This window comes from Phoca vitulina, unplaced genomic scaffold (assembly GCF_004348235.1).
Source record: "Phoca vitulina isolate PV1807 unplaced genomic scaffold, GSC_HSeal_1.0 scaffold14, whole genome shotgun sequence".
Classification (NCBI taxonomy): domain Eukaryota; kingdom Metazoa; phylum Chordata; class Mammalia; order Carnivora; family Phocidae; genus Phoca; species Phoca vitulina.
The window spans coordinates 18278457-18300554 of record NW_022589717.1 but is presented as its reverse complement, the minus strand read 5'-3'; the positions used below and the strand labels follow the sequence as shown (position 1 = coordinate 18300554).

Below are 22098 nucleotides of genomic sequence, written 5' to 3'. Positions count from 1 at the left end.
CTAAAGACAGTTCTTCTCTTTAAATATTTCTTGTGGGTATCTCATTTCCCTAACTAGATTCTGTAACTGGAAACCAAAATTTACTTTGCTCTGTAATAGTAGCATATAAATGTTATAACATTTAATAGGATAAAAGCTTTTACTTTATTCTTTTATCAGCCTTTTGAAGTAGCCAAAGTAGTAATAATAATAAATTCTTAGGTTTAATAAGTTAATTATTAAAATCTAATTATAATAATGTATATTATATAAAGTATTATTGTTATTATTTCATCATAGAGGTGAAGAAACTGAGACACAGTGGACTTAAATGGCCAAGTCACACAGCTGTGAAATGATAAAGCAGGACTTTAAACCCGTTATAACTGTTCCAAATCAGGTGTACTTTCCACTAGCTCATACTGTCTCTGGGCAGGTAGTGTGAGCACTCAGTAGAGAGTTGTCGGTTGATTGAACATAACTTGCATCTAGATGACCCAGGTGAAAACCAGGTGGGTGACAGCCATGAGTGAAAAATCTACCCTCCTGTCTACTCTAGTGTGCCTGGCAAATAAATCTTTCTGTCCTTCAGTGTTGCCAGTCTTTGGGGAGTACAGAAAACTTTTTTTCATTTTTTCATAGCCTGGATTTCCTCACTAGGGCTGTATTTTTGGTCTTGATGCCTTTTAAGTGCGGTTTTTGTTGTGTGACCAACCCCCACATATAAGGTCTCTCATTTGATATTACTGTCTGACTTTGGTTTGATTAGGGCTGGTTAAATAGGCAGCGGAGTGTGTGTGTGTGAGTGTGAGTGCGTGTACATACACGCATGTTAGAGCAACAGCTCTACAACGTGTCCCTGTATTTTTATAAACTCCTGATGAGTTTTATTCATGCCTTCAACTTGCACCCTTGGTCTGATACACACACAGATCAGCTGCATCCTAGAACAGCCCTTCCTGTCAGATCGTTTGGGTCTCGGCCTTCAAGACAACCGGTAACTCCTCCTGTAGGGAGATGTTAATCTGGCTGCAGCTCAAGCCTGTTTAAAATCTTTCCGGATTTGGCTGTTTGGGAGCAGGCATGACCTTGGATTTCCATTCCAAACATGGCTAATCTGCTGGCTCTTGTTTTTATCCTTTCCACGAGCGGTTCTCTTGGAGGGACGAGAAGCATGCGTCTCTGCATGTGGCTCGTGAAGGTCTAGAGGGAGCGGGGATGGAGTGGGTAATTACTTAGAAAGCTCTTACGTTCTCAGATGCCGGTGGCAGCTATTTCTGGCTCTAGGAGGCAAATTATCACTGTTATGCCAACAACACCCACACATGCAACTTTTTTTCATACCAAAATGGAGCAGGCCTGCCGTCCTTCCTGGCCAGTGTTTTCCAGTGAGTTGGGTCACTGCCTTCCTTGGAATTCTCACCCCAAGATCTTGCTCACTGCTGAATGCCTGCCACCGTGCTGGCATTTGGGGTGGTGTGGTGGGAGTTGAGAGCTAGTAGGCAGGGAGGAGAGGAAAGACAGGGACTAACTATCCTTTTCGACTTTGAGAAATAATACCTTTAATGTTTATTGAAATCAACCCCTGGCTGAAGTCAGTCTATTTGAGTAGGATGAAGGGGAAAATCATAAACAATATTCTCTAAGCCATATAAACACCTGGGAAAATCAGGGGCCTTCACCAAGACCAGGGAAGATCTGGCTCCTGTCACATACTTCTGGAGTAGGCCCCCTCCAGAAGTATGTCCTCCTGCCAACGTCACTGTGATAGGCAAAACAATGCCCCCACTCCGGAGATGTCCATGTTCTCATCTCCAGAATCTGGGAATATGTTGTCTTGTGTGGCAAAAGGGATTTTGCAAATGTGATTAAGTTAAGGATCTTGAGATAAGGAGGCACAAGGATCAGAGAGGAAGAGGTTTGTCAAATGAAACAGAGGTGGGAGTGTTGGGGCCACAAGCCAGGGAATGCGAGCCGCCTCTGGAAGCTGGCAAAGCCAAGGAAACAGAATGTCCCCTGGAGTCGCCAGAAGGAGCACAGCTCTGCTGACACCTTGCTATTAGCTCACTGACACCCATTTCAGATTTCCAATCTCCAACTGTAAAGAGGAGAAATTTGCTCTTTAAATTTATCCTTTAGTTAATGCTACTTCCCTATGAACTATTTTTCTTAAATTTCAGTTAGAATAAGTTTATTTGCTTCAGCTTTGGAAAGATGCTTTATCAGTTGCTCAGCAACCCAAACATGTAACTATATTTTGCCTTCGTTAGAATCTTATTTAAGTTTGAAATCTTGACATTCAGAGTATGTTTCTAGTGAGAAAATGAACTTTCACAGCTGTAATCCGTTGGAATGGTTCTAAGGCTCTAGAAACTAATATCTGCAAATGATTTTTCCCGATGAAATTTGTTAATGTGGTGAAAAAAGCTATCATTTTGTTTCACTTCAGTTGTTTACAATGAAGAAAACAAGTAGTAATTTCTAGAATAAGGAAAGGAAAACAATTAGGACCCTATAGTGAACACTCTGCATTGGCTCTGCTGGCAGCATATGGGAAGCGGGCGATGGGTGTCAGAAGAGGCCTTTAGCTCCTTGGTGTTGAGAATGCCGTCGTGGGCACGTGTAAGCCAATGAATATAAATGATTAAATTACTGTGCCTTAGCAGGGTTGTCTAGAGCGACCTCACTGTAATTTGGAAAATTTGAATAGATACTAAAAACCAGGTCCAAAACAAAGGAGAATAATTCTGTTTCATTTTATTCATTAGTTCTTGACTTATTACTGGCTGCTTTCTCTTAACACAAATAAGTCAGTGACTTCAGGCCCGTGTCTAAGGACTTTAGCAAGGCTGTCTCTGAACAAGAAGTGAAAATGCTCTTAATTCTGTCTTCAGCAACCTGCAACTAGCTGGGTCTTTCTAGAACCAGACTAACCATTAGCAGTAACCTATAATTTGCTTCAAGTACTTTCCAAAGCCAGGTGGTAAATAATTAATAAGTCCTCAAGATTAGTGTTTCATGTGGTTAAAGACAAGAAAAAAGAAAAGAAAAGAAAAACAAGGTAGAAAGATTGTGATTTGGTGCTTCAGTTTACACATTTAGTTGTTGTAGTATTATAGGATAAATGCCCAAGAGTTGAAGTTATCAATATAAATATTTAAGTGATTTTGCTTCTTCCAGGAAGCTTAGCTTGTGCAAAATAACAGCATCCATCTGTAAGACCATAATTTATCTGTTAGCAACCAGTTACTTTTATCTTTCTAGATTTTTTAAAATATTTATGTGTTTATTTTAGAGAATGTATGCGCGTACACACGTATGGGGGAGGAGCAGAGGGAAAGGGAGAGAGACAGAATCCTCAGAGCACAGAGCCCAACATGGGGCTCACTCTCACAACCCTGAGATCTTGACCTGAGCCAAAATCAGGAGTCAGACGCTTAACCAGCTGAGCCACCCAGGCACCCCACCTTCTAAGTGTTTTTAGAAGCCTACTTACAAGATTCTACCAACCCCTTTTTTATCTTGGGTAAGACTGTAGGCCTCAGTTTTCTCTTTTGCAAAATATGGAGTTTAGACTTGAGAGGTGGTCTCTAGGTGGTTCCCAGAGGTAGAACTCTATGGTTCTGTAACAACTTTTCATAGCTCTGGCCACATCTGGAAATCTCTTCGGTGGTCAGCTTAAAATTGGTGCTTTCTTTGGATAAGCAGATCAGATAAGCAGGAGCCAGAATGCCTTCATCACCACCACACAGTAATGAAGCCCTGGCTTTATATTCCAACTGGATCCACATTACCTGGTCATAAAAGCCTTCTTGATTCTGTTTTCCAACGATGATGAGCTAAGTAGTTAGGAGTTAAACTGGAAGGAACCCTGGAAATATTGCTGACTGACACCCACACCTGTGTTCTTCAGGTTTGGGCAGCAATGAGGATAAACCCCTGTGGATTTATTAGCATTTGCTGGAGGGGCAACCAGAATGCTTCAACTCAATATCTTAAGCATACAGTGTTTGTGGTGTTGATGGAAGTGTTTTGCTGTTGTTTTAATGTATGTCTGCGAATACAAATTAAAGCTAGTTTTAAAGTTGACTCAGGAAGTAAACTTTTCCCATCACTAGATTGCCTTGCAAGACAAGCCGCCAGATGACAACTGCGCATTGGGCTTCAAGGCAACCGGTCATCTTGGAGCAGGAGAATAGTGGGTTCCAACAGAGAAGTGTCCCGGTTGAGAAGACAAATGAATCTAGTGTATGTGAAGAATATAGAAAATGGCATTGTACAGCCATCAAAAGGAATGAGATCTTGCCATTTGCAACAACGTGGATGGAACTGGAGGGTGTTATGCTGAGCGAAATAAGTCAATCAGAGAAAGACATGTATCATATGACCTCACTGATATGAGGAATTCTTAATCTCAGGAAACAAACTGAGGGTTGCTGGAGTGGTGGGGGGTGGGAGGGATGGGGTGGCTGGGTGATAGACATTGGGGAGGGTATGTGCTATGGTGAGCGCTGTGAATTGTGCAAGACTGTTGAATCACAGATCTGTACCTCTGAAACAAATAATGCAATATATGTTAAAAAAAACAAAAGAAGAAGATAGCAGGAGGGGAAAAATGAAGGGGGGGAAATCGGAGGGGGAGACAAACCATGAGAGACAATGGACTCTGAGAAACAAACTGAGGGTTCTAGAGGGGAGGGGTTGGAAGGATGGGTTAGCCTGGTGATGGGTATTAAAGAGGGCACGTTCTGCATGGAGCATTGGGTGTTATGCACAAGCAATGAGTCATGGAACACTACATCAAAAACTAATGATGTACTGTATGGTGATTAACATAACAATAAAAAATTTTAAAAAAAGAAAATGGCATTGTAAGCATATTCAGAGACAGCAGCATTTGGGGAAAAAGATAAGTGGAAATATGGAAAACCAGGTGAATGAAAGAATGATGTAATGACACACTTTTGGAAAAGTAAAGAAAAGGTGCAAAATTGTCGTATACTACCTGGGTCTGTACTGAGCAGTGTTTGCATTGAATATCACTGATTTGTCCAGTGAGGGATTAGATAAGGATGTAGGTAGGCTGCCATCTACATGGCAGGGTGTCAGTAGGAAATATCCAGAAGTGATAATCCAAGAAATACTAGTATAAACACATTATTTAGAAACATGGGAGGAAATATGAGGGTAAGTAGAAGAGTTGATACATCTGAGAACCACTTGTTTTTAACATATGAGCTTTGCAATGATGGAAATTTTTCCACTAATAGGAACATAAATTATATTTGAGAATTAATGGGTTTTTTTCCTTTGGGAAAGAACAAAATGATTTCTAACCTTAAACAAGTCACCTAACCTGTAAAATAAAGAAGATGATGTCAGAGTAGATGAGGAGACCCGTTCTAAGACCTAATTGCCCAATTCTGTTATTCCATTTACATCTAGAAAGCTGACATTGGCAGAACATTTACTTTATTGTTCAGGCAGAGCAAGCTTTGTAGGCTCTTAGGATAACACTGTTTCTACATCACTTTCTATAATTTACTTTAATATCAGTAATCTATTTGTATAAGAGAACAGCTACTTTCCATGAGAAAGTTTTATATGCCTTTACTTTTTATTTTGCTTTAACATTTGGCTTCAATATTATGACGGAACTTGTGACATTTCTTTTAAAATGTCAACTCCTTAAGAAGAGGGAGTAGTATTTTCTTGTCTTAATCGTTTTATACAGCAATGATTTTACCCACTAGGCTAGCAAATAAAAGTTGCGCATAGGGTGGCTGAACAGTGCTGTTCAATAGAAATGTAATGTGAGCTGCATTTGTAATTTAACTTTCTTGTGGTCACATTTTAAAAAAAAAAAAAGGAAACAAGTTAAATGTAAATTATTTTATGTAACCAAGATATTATCACTTCAACATTTGATCAATATAAAATATTAATTACTAATTATTATCAAATATTAGTTACTAATGACATTTTTTCATACTGTTTCTTCAAATTCCAGTGCATATTTTACAATTCATATCTCAATATAAACCCTAAATTTCTATCAGACATTCTTGATCTGTATTTAAATTTTATAAAATCTATATTTTAAAAAAGTAGATTCTCATACCCAAGTTGTTTCAAAAATGTTTAAAAGTTTTCCAATAATTTAACTGAGTAATGGTTTTAAATTAACTAAAATTGGAAGTTCAATCCCTCAGTCATATTTGCTACATCTCAAGTACTCAGTAGCACCATGTGTCTGGTGGTTACCGTGTTAGCAAGCCCTCCAGAATGTTCGATAATTTCAGTGAATGTAATAGAAGGACTGATATGTTCAGTAATTTCTGTGAATGCTCAGTGTCCAAAGAATATCCTTCTCCCCTATGGGCAGAGATGGAGAGAAGGATACTTGATTCCCTCTTCAGATAGGTGGTTTGAACAAGTAGTTTTCAGGTGTGTGACTACAGCTATCTTTAGGGCAAGTGGACATGAGAAAGTATGAAAGCTACTTCTGCTTAATAATTCTCTAGTAAAAAAATTAGTGGGGAGGAGTTCACATTTTTGCTTTTGATGTTTTCTTTCCATTTGTAGACCTATTAAAGAGTAATACTTATGAAGCCCTGTGTGTCGCTAAGGCACAAGCCAAGATAGCTAGTATTTAGGGCGTCAGGGAACCATTAAAAAAAAAGAAGAAGAGAAATAAGTTTTGGCACACTCTTAGTTTGGGTTTTCCCAAAAGCAGACCTAAAATAAGAATTCAAGTACAAGCCATTTATTTGAGAGGTGATTCCAAGAAACACCTATTTGGAAATAGAGACATGTGACAGGGAAGGAGAGGAGCGAGGAGCCAGTAAGGGATGTGTTATTCAGCAAGTTACCACTGAGAGTCCCTAAAGCTTAATCCCACTGGAGAGCTCTGGGAAAATTTGTGGCAATGTGCCACAGGGTTCTACAGATACAGGGAGGAGGGAGCTGAGGTACTTATACACCAGCTTCCTCAGTCATTAGTTCAAGACTACTCTCTGGTAGTGGCGGTTCCTCCTTTCTCTGGACTACACGCAGTCTGAGTGATATCTGGTAAGCAAGGGAAGCCATTCAGGCAAAGAAATGCAGGAGTTGGCAGTTGAAAGTCAGGACAATGTGCACTAATATAGTATGGGCTAGGTGATTTGCGGGGGATAATGGACAGCATCTATGATAGACACTCCTTAACCTATAGTGGAGAATGTATTGAACAAAGGACAGGGAGGTATATTTCAGATCTGTGGAGCTTCTTCAAAATACATGTGCAGCTGCCCAGCCCTTCTCGCCTTCCTAGACCTGAGATCCTAATAAAATGTGCCTGGTTCCCCTTGCCCTGATATTTATTAATGGAGACATAAAGACCAAGGAGGCTTATAGACTTTATCTATTTACATATTAGTCTGAAAGTATTTCATACAGATGTTTATCACAACTAGTTGCTAGAATTTGTGGGTCTGGCCAGGGGATGTGCGTGTTTTCTACTTCTTTGGAGTTGGAGCTCTGATCCTGGAGAAGCCCGTTTGCTACCCACCAAGGTTTATCATCAAGTTCTGTCCCACTTTTGCTATATTTCCTCACTGTATTTATTAATAGTTGGCCTTTCAACTGACCTTAGCATTATTTGTTGAATTTATAGTCTGTGTCATCTTACTATAGGGAAAACTATGTGGGGATTCCCAGCTTCCTCTTAGAAACCAAAATAGTAAACTTTAATTGCTCTTAAGAAGGGATTTTCCAATATGGACTTTTAATAAAGAGAGTTCTCACTTTTAGTTGTCAAAGACTACTAAAGACAACTTTGGAGATTACTAAAAAGAAACATCGAGATAAATCAAGGAATGAGGCATTTAATAATTCTGCAGTGAATTGGGAATTCCAGGTCACTTCTGCCAATTAAGCAAGAATTGTGAGAAGAAATGCTTGATGCATATGTCCCTGTTCTATGCAATGGCACATAATAGTGTGCCACAGATACCTAGAAGCTCCTTAGGTCCTTGACATTGTGGGGTTTTTTCATTGTAATTCGAAGTTCTTGGCCATGCATTGTTAAAAACCGTCTACTGGGGAATAATTGATGTGATTTTTCCCAGTAGTTCAAAGCAAAACAAAACATAAATCCATGTATTCTTTGATTTCTGTTTTGAACTAAAAGTTACACAATTTTTAGTTTTCACTACCTTAACAGCAATACCATTTAGGCCATTAATTGCTAACCCAGTTATGTTCATTTCTTTCCTTTGAAGATTACTTTCCTGATTATCTACCTCAGAGTTTCCTTTTATTGATCAACGGGAGGTGAAAAGATAACCCTTCATGTTGCAGAAATGGCAACTTGCTCAGCATGGACCTCATGGCCCACAGCTGTTTGGAGGGGTCCCCGTGGTATTCAGGGGGTATAGGTTGGAAGCCAAGTTCGGTGTGCTCCTTCCCACCCCTGCCCTATCTCCTGTGGTGTCAATGCAAGTTTTGCCATGTCGGGAATGTTTTAAATTATTTGATAGATGATGTTGGTGATAATAACTTCTACTTATTGAGCAACCACTATTTTTGGGTTCTTTATATGCATTATTTCATTTAATCCTCACCCACCCCTTTGGACTAGGTAGGTTTGCTATTAGAGTTTTGGAGATCATGAACCCAAAGCCTAAAGATTTTGTAAACCTTCCAGGGTCACCCAGCTAGAAGTTATGGTGAATGATTCTGCTATTTAATTTCATCTCTTAGATTATTAGGAAGGGAGAAATGCTGCAGAATTTTGGTCTGTCATCATCTCCTATCCTGTGATTCCATCAGTTTGCTCTTTAATGAGACTTATATGTATATTGGTTTTTATCCAAGCTAAAATTAGAATTTAAGGGGCGCCTGGGTGGCTCAGTCATTAAGTGTCTGCCTTCGGCTCAGGTCTTGATCCCAGGGTCCTGGGATCGAGCCCCACATCAGGCTCCCTGCTCGGCGGGAAGCCTGCTTCTCCCTCTCCCACTCCCCCTGCTTGTGTTCCCTCTCCCGTTGTGTCTTTCTTTGTCAAATAACTAAATAAAATCTTTAAAAAAAAAAATTAAATTAAAAAAATAAAATAAAATTAGAATTTAAAACATTTTATATATAAGCAGAAGGTTCTTTAAGCAAGATTATCTGCTCTAATAAAAACAGAATTATTGTACAGATCAATTTAGTATTCTATGATTTGCTTTATTTCAGCCTGGGCTCTATGATACCATTTAGTTGAAGTAAGTTATTTTTGAGTCTGATTTACTGAAAATGTTCAAAGAAAATGCTACAGGTGGGGCTATAAATAAAATGCCTTATATTATATTCATCACTCACCCTACAGTTATCACAAATTCATAGAAAATTCTACAACTTGTAAATCAGGAAAAAATATAAATTTTTTAAGAAGTGTGAGTCATTGATCATCTCAAGTGTAGCTGAGGAAATGACATCAGTGAGTTAAGTTACTAGAGCCATTCCAAAGAAAATAAAATTGGCTATTGTTAGCATCTCCTTTAAACATTTTTTGACCTCATGAAAATTGGTTGTTATTGATCATCTGCCTGACTGTAATGAAAAATCTCCACTTAAAGGATCTGGTGCATAATTAAAATGTACTTCAGTAACATCCAGCATTTGACATATTTCAAGTTTTCAGCAAAGCACTGGCGGAGCACAGATCACCCAGTTTTTAGCCAACAACTCAGATGAACCTTTAATATTTTGAGCTTGAGGGACTTCTGGAGGAATCATGTCTGTTAATTTGCACTACAAGATGTCTGCTTGGTTCCCAAATGATAAATTTCACAGTCCTTAATTAGTCCTACTGTGAATTTGCTTTTATCCCCTGAAAACTGTTTTTACAGTTCAGACTAAGACTGTATTCCAGAAAACGTCCTTCCCATCCCCAACAAGTATAGTCAGTCACACATGGGTTTCAGGAAAGGTACATGGTTCAGGATAGCACTAACCTCTCTCTGGAGTAGAAGAGCTAACAACACACTGGGGCCATTTGGAATGAGCACTCATTCATGGCCTAGGATGGCCTTGGAATCATATGTGCAAGGCAGACAGTAATAATTACACTTCATATGGACATTCTTTTCTGATATGTACACAGATGAAAACACTAAGGGTGAATGTTAATGTGAATTCAGATAAAGTAAAATTATAGGCCACCTAAGAAATTACATGGAAATATAATGAGGTCCAGTGACAGTGGCTGGGGATTCAGAAGACCTGGATTCTTTTGCACAGACACACATTTTGGGAGGTAACTACCTGGTTATGTCATATGGAAGCAAAGGGCAGAAAACTCAACCCAAACTGTCTTTAGCAAGATAACTGTGAAGTCCAAAGGCATTCTGACTTCAGGTATGGCTTGATCAAGGCTCAGATCATGTCATCAGATTATTTCTGCCCTGATTTTTTGGCTCTCCTCCATCTGTGCCAGCTCTATCCCTAGTCTAGTCCCCTTGTGGTGCTAAGATGACTGCCACAGCTTAGCCTCCCAGATGTTCCTGTTTAAGATCAGCAGGAAAAGAGGGCATTTGCTTTCCTCTTACCTCAAATAAAAGTCTTGTGTGCCCTGCCCACACCTGACTGTGATGTCACTGGTTGGGCACAGTTGCACTTACAGGATTAGGCCTTTGTAGCAGAGGGGACATGTCCTGCATTGTGCTAAGAAGAGGATGGGGTGGGGCGGTCTCATTTGTGTATTTGGCGGTGGTAAAACCATAATGATTCTAATAAAACTTGACATCTATATCGTGGTTTTTATTTGGCAGGCCTTGTGCTTAAGTGCTTCACTGCGAATTACCTCATTTAATAACAGGACAGGAGATTTCCCTCTGGTGGGTATTTTTTTCTCAGAGACTCCTACAGTAAGATCACTAACTGAGAATGTGGGTGGGAAGAGGCACAGGAGATTTGAGGAGAGATGTAAAGATCTGAGGTCATCATTTGGACAAAGGGAGAGCAGGTCCAGAACCGCATAGGATAGGCAGTGTTAGGTGTTCATTTGTGGAAAGGGATTGTAAATTTGAAGTGAAAACAGATGACTCATGAGATTTTTCTCTTAGCAGTGTTCATGTGATCAAGTGGAGGCATAGAAAAGCACATCTTGTAGGGCACGTTCTGTGGAGAAAGAGAAGAGCAAGGGAGCTAAGGGTATTTTTAGAGGATTTCTGATAACGATGGACCATATGACCTATGCTGAGATTAGGATAGATGGGTAAGGACAGAAATGAAGCCAGGAGAGAGCTGATGGGCAGTAAGAAAAGTGGAGTAGGGGGGTGGTCATGGGTGGGGAGGTACCTGTGCAAAGAGAGCTAGAAGAAGAGGCAGGGGCATTGGGAAGGTGACATCTTTGAAATTGGGATTTCAGAGGTGGTGCAGTTTCCTAGTAATGACAAGGTACAGGGTAAGAATGTGTGTCTTGAGAAGGACTAGAGGAAAAGGAAGATGGATGGAGAAGAGAAGAGCAAACAACCGACAGGCCAGAGTAGTGGGCGGCTTATCCGTGTGAATACTAAAATGCCAGCCCAAGGAGGATGAATGTTACGAGCCAGGAGCTAAAGGGGGTGATAAAAGAGATGAACAGGAGATTGGTAGACCAGGCAAGGAGATGAGAGACAGGGTTGGAAACGCGGGTGGAAAGAATCTCAAAGACAAGCGGCTTTCAAAGTTTGTCTCAAAGACGGAACTCCGTTACCGGGAGTAACGGTCTAGAAGTAACAAAGTAGAACACGGACACCACACTGTCTTCTGGCTCTGAGGTATGTGCAGTATGGTTTAATAAAAATAAATAAAAATGAAAACTACCTTTCCCCTTAATCATAGCGCAGAGAAACTAGTGTCCTTCTAAGGCAGTCAGATCAATCAAAGCAAAGAAGCAAAGGAATCATCCTAAGAAGAGATGGAAGCTAGCTATCAGGGGCTTTGTTGATGAGAAACTCAAGTTTCTGAGAGTCGTAGAGGGAGGTTTGAGAAGCAGGCTGCAGGTGGGAAATGGAGTTGGATCAGATCATGGGCAGAGCTACAGGGACCTGGGAGATAATTCCTGACTGGGGAGGCCTGAACTTCAGCGGTGCCTCAGGCCAAGGGGATGGGGCCCCTGAGAGGGGGGCGAGCAGTCTTCAGTATTGCGGAGAACCTGCCTAATGGGAGGAGGCACTGCTTGTCCTTGGGGCCACCTGAGCTTATCCATACCTCTCCTTAATCTCCTGGAGGAACAGAACAAGGGCCCATGCCTTAGGTTTTCCCACAGAAAACATGAGTGGACAGAGTAGCTGATCCCACCAGGGAAACAGGAACTCACAGGTAAAGAAAATGAGCTATCTGAGGAGTACCACCATTATTAGAGAAAGTACAGAGTGAGCAGATACCAGCTGAGAAAGAGTGAAAAGATGGGCCACAAATATTAAGTAAGAGAAGCTTCTATTCAGTGGAAGTTATTCAAAGAAAAAAGAACCCAGAAGTTTGTTTGTTTTTTTTTAAGATTTTATTTATTTGACAGAGATACAGAGAGAGCAGGAACACAAGCAGGGGGAGTGGGAGAGGGAGAAGCAGGGTCCCCGCTGAGCAGGGAGCCTGATGCGGGGCTCAATCCCAGGACCCCGGGATCATGACCTGAGCCGAAGGCAGACGCTTAACGACTGAGCCACCCAGGTGCCCCTGTTTTTTTTTTTTAAAGGAAACATTTAGTATGAAAAAGTCAACAGTTTAAATAAAGACCACAATAAATGAGATAAAATACAGAATGGATACAACGAAAGACAAATTCATGAGCTGGAAGATGAGCTTGAGAGACTCTTCCACAGTCAGCCAGAACAGATTATAATCAGATTATAATTTCTCTTTAGAAATTATAAAAGACACAGTGAAAATACCACTGTATACCAATTAGAAGGGCTAAAATAAAAAAAAATAAAATAATTAGTGGTAATTCCAAGTACTGGCAAGGATGCTGAGAAACTGGATCACTCACACATTACCAGTGGGAATGTAAAATGATACAGCCACTCTGGAAAGCAGTTTGGCAATTTCTTTTAAAGAACTAAACATGCAGGTACCATACAACCTAACAATCGCACTCCTCGGCATTCATCCCAGAGAAATGAAAACTTACATTCACACAAACACTTGTGAACTAATGGTTATAGCAGCTTTATTCTTAATAGTCCCAAACTGGAAATAACCCCTATGTCCAACAATCGGTGAATAGTTAACCTGTGGTTAAATATTCCATACCATAGAATACCATTCATAGGTAAAAAGGAATGAATTACTGAGACATGCAACAGTTTGGATCAATGTTAAGGGCATTATGCTGAGTTAAAAAAAAAAAAAGCAAATATCAAAGTGTTACTGTATGATTCCATTTATATAACATTCTAGAAATGATAAAATTCTAGAGATGGAGAATAGGTAAGTGGACATCAGAGGTTAGGGAAGGGAAAGGAGAGGGGGAGGCAGTTCTTTTTGATGATGGAATATTTCAATATTTTAATTGTGGTAGTGATAAGAATGACTCCACATGTGTGATAAAATATCATGGAATTTTACACAAAGACCTTTTAAAACTCTGCACATGCCCAAACTGGTGAAGTCTAAGTCCTGTAATCTGGTGAATTATATTGTGCCAGCCAATTTCCTGTTTTGATAATGCACTGTAATATGTGACATGCCACCATTGGGGGAAGTTGGGAGATGTGTTCATGGGACCTCTGTGCCCTACATTTGCCAATATTAGTCTATAATCATTTCAAAATAAGTTTTTTTTAAATGAGGGGGAAAGTATAAAAATATAGCTAACAGAATGAATGCTACCAAGAGGATAATAGGAATCACAGGAGAGAAAAAATATTGAAGGAAATATTTGAATAAAGTATGAAGACAGATGTTTTAGACATAAAGAAAATAATGAAATACCTCAGATTGAAAGCGTTCGTGTACAGTAGTTCCCCCTTAACTGCAGGGGAACATTCCAGGACCCCCAGGGGATACAAGACTGTGAATAGTACCAAACCCTATATACACTATGTTTTTTCCTACACATAACTATAATAAAGCTTAATTTAGAAATTGGGCACAATAAAAGAGTAACAACAGTAATTAATAATAAAATAGAAGAATTATAACAGTATACCGTAATAAAATGTATGTGAACATGGTCTCTTTCTCAAAATACCTTATTGTACTGTACTCCCCCTTCTTCTTATGACAGTGTGAGATGATAAAATGCTTGCATGAAGAGATGAAGTGTGGTGAATGACGTAGGCATTGTGATGTAGTGTTAGGCTACAATGGGCCTTCTGATGATAAGTCAGGGCGTTCTGGACTGCAGTTAACTGCAGGTTCATCGAAACCACGGTTAAGGGGGCATTGGTGTGCTACCAGACTAACTGATGAATACTCATAAATAGACACAGTAACATTTAAAAGCATCCAAGACTATTCTCAAATATAACTTCAAAAGGTTACAGAGAGGAAGAACAGACCACTTACAAAGAACAAGAATTTTGATGACCTCAGACCCGTCCCAGCAACAAAAGAGTAAGCAGACAGAACCGTCATGAGTGCATATATGCAGTTCACCATAGAAACTCAAAATCAAGTAGAAAAAATAAGCAGAGATATGGAAAATCTGAATGTAATTAATAAACTTAATCAATGAGATATATATATACCAAACAAAGAATAGCTTTGAATACAATGTTTCTGGATACAAATGGAACATTTATCCCCCAAAAATGTATTAGATGATTAAGGAACAATAGCAAGAGCCTATGTTCCTTGACCATAATGAAATAATAAAATAATAATTACACATGGATAACTTTAAAAATCACATGTGTTTGGAAACTAAGTATATAATACTAATACTAAATAACCCTGGGTTAAGTTGAAATCTGCTTCAGAAATTTTTGATGTCTTTCAGAGAAACTTTATTTTGAGGTTTTCTGCATATGGGGCTAGTGTTTATTTAGACATGTGCTTAGATATTTTATAACTTCTGCTGATATTATGTGTAGATCATTTTTTCCATTACATTTTCTGGTTAGGTGTTACTGGTATATGGAAAGCTCTTCATTTTTGATGTGGATTTTGAATCTTGTATTTACTGAATGTTCTTCTAATTTCAAAAGCTAAATTATCTTGGCTTTTCTAGATGGTCATGTGATTTCCTGAAATAATGACAGCTTACACTCTTCATTTCCAGTACTTACACTCTAGTTTCCATGTCTCTTCGTGCCAGATACCACTTCTACTTTAAATGTTGGCTCCTCCTGGTCTTATTCATGATTTGAATTGGAGAACTTCTAATGTGTCCTCCATTTAATGTGCTACTTCTGGAAGATCCTTATCACATTAAGGACATTTCCTTATACTGTTCTTAATAAGAATCAAGAATGGGTGCCATCCTCAACATGTGGCTTCCTTGTCTAAGAAGCTGGCTGTTCCACATCTCTCTAGCTGAAGTCAGGGAAAAGGGGAGACAATCTGGAGAGCACATACTCAGTCCTTTGTGGATAAGACCCCGGAGTGGCAAACATCATCTCCATTCACATCTCAGCGGCCAAATACTAATCACATGGCCACATCTAGCTGCAGGGGAGTCGAGGGACTAACACTTTTCACTGGTCAGCCTGTGCCTAGCTAACACACTAAGATTATAGGTGAGAAAGAGACCAGCTATTGAAGGACAGCTAGCTACACAAGAGGATCACATGCTTTGTTCCTTTCCTTCGTTAATGGATTAAAAAGCATTAATGTATTTTCTAATGTTAAATCACCCTCACATTCCTTAAATAAATTCCACTTGGTCATGAAGATTCTTTTACTGTATTTTTAGATTCTATTTGTGAATCTTTATGATTTTTACATCTGTGTTTATTAAAAGCTTTTTTTACATTTATATGATACTTTGCAGTTTTTAAGATCAGTTTACATACATTATGTCACAAGAACAGATGATAATCAGGAGCTGACTATAAAAAAAAAAAAACAGATATTAAGTAAATAAATAGAAAATATCTCCAAAGGGAATACTGCGGCCTTTTCTTATTATTGCCTAAATTCTAAAAGGCCCTCTGTAGAGGATACAGAGAATTGAAAAAGGATTTTTTTTATCACATGGACCTGGGAGAGATGTTATCACCCTCCGAGCTGCACAGGGAAGAACAGGGCTGACGCTCTGTAAAATGTCTAACACTCTGTTGGTGTCCTAGACATTGTCTTAATGCAGTGTTTAAACAACCTGGTTTTGAATTTACAAGTCAAGGATTTTCTGGTTATTAAACATTTTTTTAGCTTCCTGCACTTTTGTCTTGATCCTTTACTATCTGCATATACCAAATTAGATAATGGCAATTGAGCTCTCTCCTGGGAAAGGGAGCGCTAAAAATACAGAGTGCTCCTGCTGTTTGGCCGCTAGGTCCTACGTGCGCTGGGCACACATTGTCTCGCGCGGCCGAAGAGCTTTTCCAGAATACACCATAATTATATAATAGCGATCACTCAGAAGTATAAAGTGCCTTTGGGAGGAAAATAAATGGTCGGCTGACATAATTTTGCAATTGGCTACCTGCTAACTTCTCTTCCCCTGAGTCTCAGAGCCTCCCGTGTGTCCTAGATTAGATACACAGGGCAGCGTGTAACTCTGAGATCACTCAGGCTTTCAGTGTGTTCTCCCCCTCCTCACCCCTGCTTCTCTCTCTCCCTCCCTCCCACACACCCGCAGAAGCAATTACACTACCATTTACCTGGGGAGAAGAAGCCTGATACTATGGATGCACATTTCAAAATGAAGCAAAGATCAGGGAGTTATACTCACCTTGGTGCATATGCCTTGTTCGAACATATGAGACCCTGTGGTAGCTTTTGCCCTAGATTTTGTGCATTGATAAGACTAATCAGATAATTCATCCAGATCCACTTCACTGTACTGGTTTTGCATAACCTAAGTACCTGAATTCTTAATGACTATTTCTGTTGGGATAAATGCATACCCTTTTTACCACTCACGGTAATCCATAGTCTAAAGCACATGGAGAAATATCCAAGAATCCTATCTTTTTTTTTTATTAACCATCATCAGCCCTAGAAAGATGAATACATTTAAGGTCTAGATGAATAGAACTGCTCAGCTGCCACTTTCACTGTTTCTCCTTCCAAGTGGCTGTTTTCTATCGTGAAGGTACACCAGTAGTATGAACAACATGGGCAGTGTTGACTAAGAACTTAAGTTTAAATGCTTTAAAATAGTTAATTATACTTTACCCTACAGGAACAGAAAGTGTTTTCTCAGGTCCCTAAAAATGGATGATGAGTGATTTAAAACTTTGTGGATATCCAAAATTTGATTGCCTATTTTTATTTATTTTTTTGTTATATGCAACTAATGAATCATTGAACACTACATCAAAAACTAATGATGTACTACATGTTGGCTAATTGAATTTAAATTTAAAAAATAAAGATTTTATTTATTTATTTATTTATTTATTTATTTATTTATTTGAGAGAGGGAGAGCATGAGCAGGAGGATGGGCAGAGGGACAAGCAGACTCCCCACTGAGCGCAGCACTGGACATGGGGCTTGATCCCAGGACCCTGAGTTCATGACCTGAGCCCAAGTCAGACGCTTAACCCAATGAGCCACCCAGGTGCCCCTGGTTGCCTGTTTTTTTTTGTTTTTTTTTTATCTCTATTTTTTATTTTTTAAATTTTATTTATTTGTTTGAGAGAGAGACAGAGAGTTAGAGCACGAGAGCAGGATGAGGGGCAGAGGGAGAAGCAGACTCCCTGCTGAGCAGGGAGCCTGATGCGGGACTCGATCCCAGGACCCTGGGATCATGACCTGAGCCGAAGGCAGGCACTTAACTGACTGAGCCACCCAGGGGGTCCCTGTATCTCTATTTTTATTTAGGTCTTGTTTCATTAAGCGTACAGATCCTATAAGTACTTCAATAAATGTACCCCTACATGTTTCATGTTTTTGGATGCTGTTGTAAATGAAATTGAATTTTTAAAGGTTGCCTGTTTTTAAAATGCTGAGCTGGGGTTTGACTCTTCACTGTTAGGCTCTATGGTCTTTCACGGATAAGCAGAGAGAAGGAAAATTGTATGGAGGAGAATTAGCGAAGACAGAGTTAGGCCGCCAGAGAATAAAGATGTTAAAAGCTGTACAACTTAAGCAGCCTGCAACAGATTCAGCAGAAGAAAGGTCAACCTTACTGTAAAACAAAGTCCAAAAGTAGATCCAAACACATCTGAGAATTTAGGAGGATAATAAACTGCATCCTGTTTGTCTCCTCTCTGCCCATCACATTGTAAGAGCTCAATAAATATTGTTCTGTTACTAAATCACATTCGGGTTAAGATTTAATGTAAAACATAAAACCGTGTTTTGAGAAGCAATTTTCGATGAGTCTTTCTATCATCTTGAGTGGAGAAGAGCTTTCTAAGCAGAGAATCAAAACCGGAAGCCATAAAGGAATATATTAGTAAAATTTGACTACTAAAAAATGTAAAAACCTATCATGGTGGTCATAGCATCATGTATAGATTTGAATGGTCGGATCACTATGTTGTACATCTGAAACTAATACAGCACCGGATGTCCACCGTACTTCAATAAAAATAAATAATAAAAAGGACTGAACTAGGAATGAAAAGTGTAGAATGTGTGCAAGTCTGAGCATACAGAGTCTCATAAATAATCCCAAGATCCCATCCTTAAAAATCTAATTCTAGAGTCCTGAATAGACATGCTTTAAAAATATAAATAAGGAAGTAAATTAAATGAAAAATTATTATTCTACCACTACTTAAAGACCTATAAAATAGCTACAGCCCTGGGATGAGCCTCCCCAGGCCAAATTAGTCTAGTATACACAGAGATCATATTTCTGTAGAGACAAAACCTGTCAGTAGCCTTAAAAAACCTCAGACCACAAGCGGCCATTAGCCAAAGTAAACATGAAAAGAGAAGGAGCATCAGAATTGTCAGTAAATTCTGCAAAATCGAAATTCAAGCCATCAGTTTCAGTAATTCCCAGAAATAACAGCCAAATCTAAATACTCTATGGCTTTGTGATTTTACAATTGGGCCAATACAAAAGTTTTAGGAATTTTTAAAAATATGTAATTGATGTAGCGCACACATATACCTTGGTATGTAGTTAGCTTTTAAAGTATTTATTCAGTGAAATACTAGCAAGGAATTTAGGATTGAAAACTTGCATAGAGATCAAGGTCAAGTGAAAGCCCTAAGTAGCCTCTAAGAGCTTGCATCTCTCTGAGCAAATGTAATCTGGTAGTTCCATCCAGCTGACTGACCTCAGCACATGAATGAGGCCAGTTTGAAGCAGCTATAGCCGTGTTTAATTTTGCCTTGAATCTGCAACATCCTAATTGCAAATTTGCTCCCTTTAATTTGCAGTGACCCCAGGTGATGGGCTATTTCCATATGGAAGTAGGGCTCACGAAGAGCCTTGTGGGCATGAATTGGGGTGATACCAGAGGACCTACCCTGGTGAAACTGAAATCTGTATTCTAGTTCAAGTATCAGCCACGGTGGCATATTGAGTTGGTCATTTTGGAGCTGCTATCATATCCTTACTAAAGACTCCCTGTGGAGACTGTGCCTCCCATGGTGTCATAAAGAATAGGGACAATGACCCAAGGTAACTCAGACCCCCCAAAATTTCTACTTTGGCTGCACACTGTCCAATAATGGGCATGGGGGTAGGAATATTTGAAAGTTGAAGTAAAACAATTTTGAAATTGTGTAGTCTCCATCTTCTCTCTTTGCTGAGTATGAGGAGACCCAAGCTGTTTGCACTGAACTAGATAAAATAAGCAGGAAATAGTTCTGAGGCCTATGATATTAATGTTTACAAATAATTAGAGCTTGTCAAGAAACCCATTTGGGGTTACTTTGGGTACTCAATGTAGGAGAAAATTGCCTTAGAAATGATAGAGATCTGTATTTAAGGATTCCTAGTGTTATGAGGGGGAAGGAAGGTTCGCAGACGGGTGGCACAGAATTGGGCATCTTATGCTTCTCCCACGGGGTAGAAGGTGCCACCTCCCCTCCTTGGGGGTCTGTGAAGTGCCCCCAGAGAAATGTAAACTGTGCTAAGTGGGAAGGGTCATGAATTCAATTTGGGTTCTTTTCTCATATACAAGGTAGCTGAAGGAGGTTGAGCATTTGACTCGGTTTCTGGCTGTTCTATCTTAGAATTAGAGCTGGCTATTAGGTCTGGCATAGAACTGTCGAAAGTAGGTCGTTATTTGGCTGTGCCTCACTTTGTCTAGACATTTCACTATGACTTTCTGCCTCTCTCTCTTCTCCCCTTATCCTTGTTACCCCCTCCTTGCCCCGTCACAACAGGTGTAGAAGACATTGTGGCAATAATGATTCCTGAGCCAAAAGGAAAGGAGATAGTAAGCCTGCTGGAAAGGAACATCACGGTGACCATGTACATCACCATCGGAACCCGGAACTTGCAGAAATATGTGAGCCGCACTTCGGTTGTGTTTGTCTCCATCTCTTTCATCGTCCTGATGATCATATCCCTCGCATGGCTGGTCTTTTATTATATCCAGAGGTTTCGATATGCAAATGCCAGGGACAGGAACCAGGTGAGTATCAAAAAGGTTTTTTAAAAATTAAAAATTATTATAAAAGTAATACATATTGGGGTGCCTGTGTGGTTCAGTTAGTTAAGCGTCTGCCTTTGGCTCAGGACATGATCCTGGGGTCCTGGGATTGAGCCCCTTGTTGGGCTCCCTGCTCAGCGGGGAGCCTGCTTCTCCCTCTCCCTCTGTGCCCCCCCACCAAGAGAGCTTGTACATGTGATACTGAGCACATTTCTGAGTATACCTCTAAGGTAAATTCTGGAAGTTTAATAGGTAGAGCAATGGTGTGTGTGTGTGTATATATTAAATATATATATTTATTATATTAGTATATATAAATATATATATTAAATACATACATATAAATATATAAATATAAATATAAATATATATAAATATATATAAATAAACATATAAATATAAATATATATATTTATTATATTAGTATATATAAATATATATATTAAATATACATACAAATAATGTATATATGTATATATTAAATATATATGTAAATATATAGCAAATTAATATATATTAATTTAATTATTAAATTTATTTTTATATATTTATATATTTTCCATGTAAATATGAATATAATATGTATTTATAAATATAAATATAAAATATAAGTATATTTATAATAAATATAAATATTAATTTATGAATTTAATTATTGAATATATTTAATATATACATATAAATAATGTATATATTAAACTATGATAGATACTGCCCAAAGTCTGCCAAAAAGGTTGAATTAATTTTTACATTAACTAACGATACACTATTTATACTAATGTAAATAACATTAGTATGATACTACTTATACAGTATAAGGACAGTAATTACTAATAATAACTGTTTTCCCACATCCTTAACAAAAGAATGTTAGAGCTTTTTGTTGCATGCAATTTGATGTTAAAAGTGGTATCAGGGGCGCCTGGGTGGCTCAGTCGTTAAGCGTCTGCCTTCGGCTCAGGTCATGATCCCAGGGTCCTGGGATCGAGCCCCACATCGGGCTCCCTGCTCTGCAGGAAGCCTGCTTCTCCCTTTCCCACTCCCCCTGCTTGTGTTCCTTCTCTCGCTGTGTCTCTCTCTATCAAATAAATAAATAAAATCTTTAAAAAAAAAAAAAAAAAGTGGTATCATATTTTTATCACAAATAATGTTGGACATCTTTTCAAGTAAAATAGAAAATAATGAATTTTTTTCTCGGATACCTGCTTATATTATTTGACCACTTTTCAGTTAAGTTGTTGGTCATTTTCTTACTGATATGTTAAGTGAAAGAAATTGAAGAGAAGGCTATTAGTCAAAGGAGTTAACCGACATAAGATTTAATTTATCTTCCCAATTTGTCATTGCCTTTGATTTATCTATGGTGCTTTTTGCCATGCAGAGATTTGGGGGTTTTACATAACTGAATTTATCTTTTTATATAGCTCTTGAGTTTTGTATAAT

The 22098-nt window shown here is 38.8% G+C and overlaps 1 protein-coding gene across 1 annotated transcript in view; it reads left to right on the top strand.

Moving 5' to 3' along the window:
* RNF150 (ring finger protein 150) overlaps positions 1–22098 on the top strand; it is a 261794-nt gene that overhangs the window by 128177 nt on the left and 111519 nt on the right. The window contains exon 2 of the mRNA XM_032412896.1: positions 20387–20637. Within this exon, the coding sequence (XP_032268787.1) occupies positions 20387–20637 (251 nt within the window). The remainder of the gene's footprint in view (positions 1–20386; positions 20638–22098) is intronic.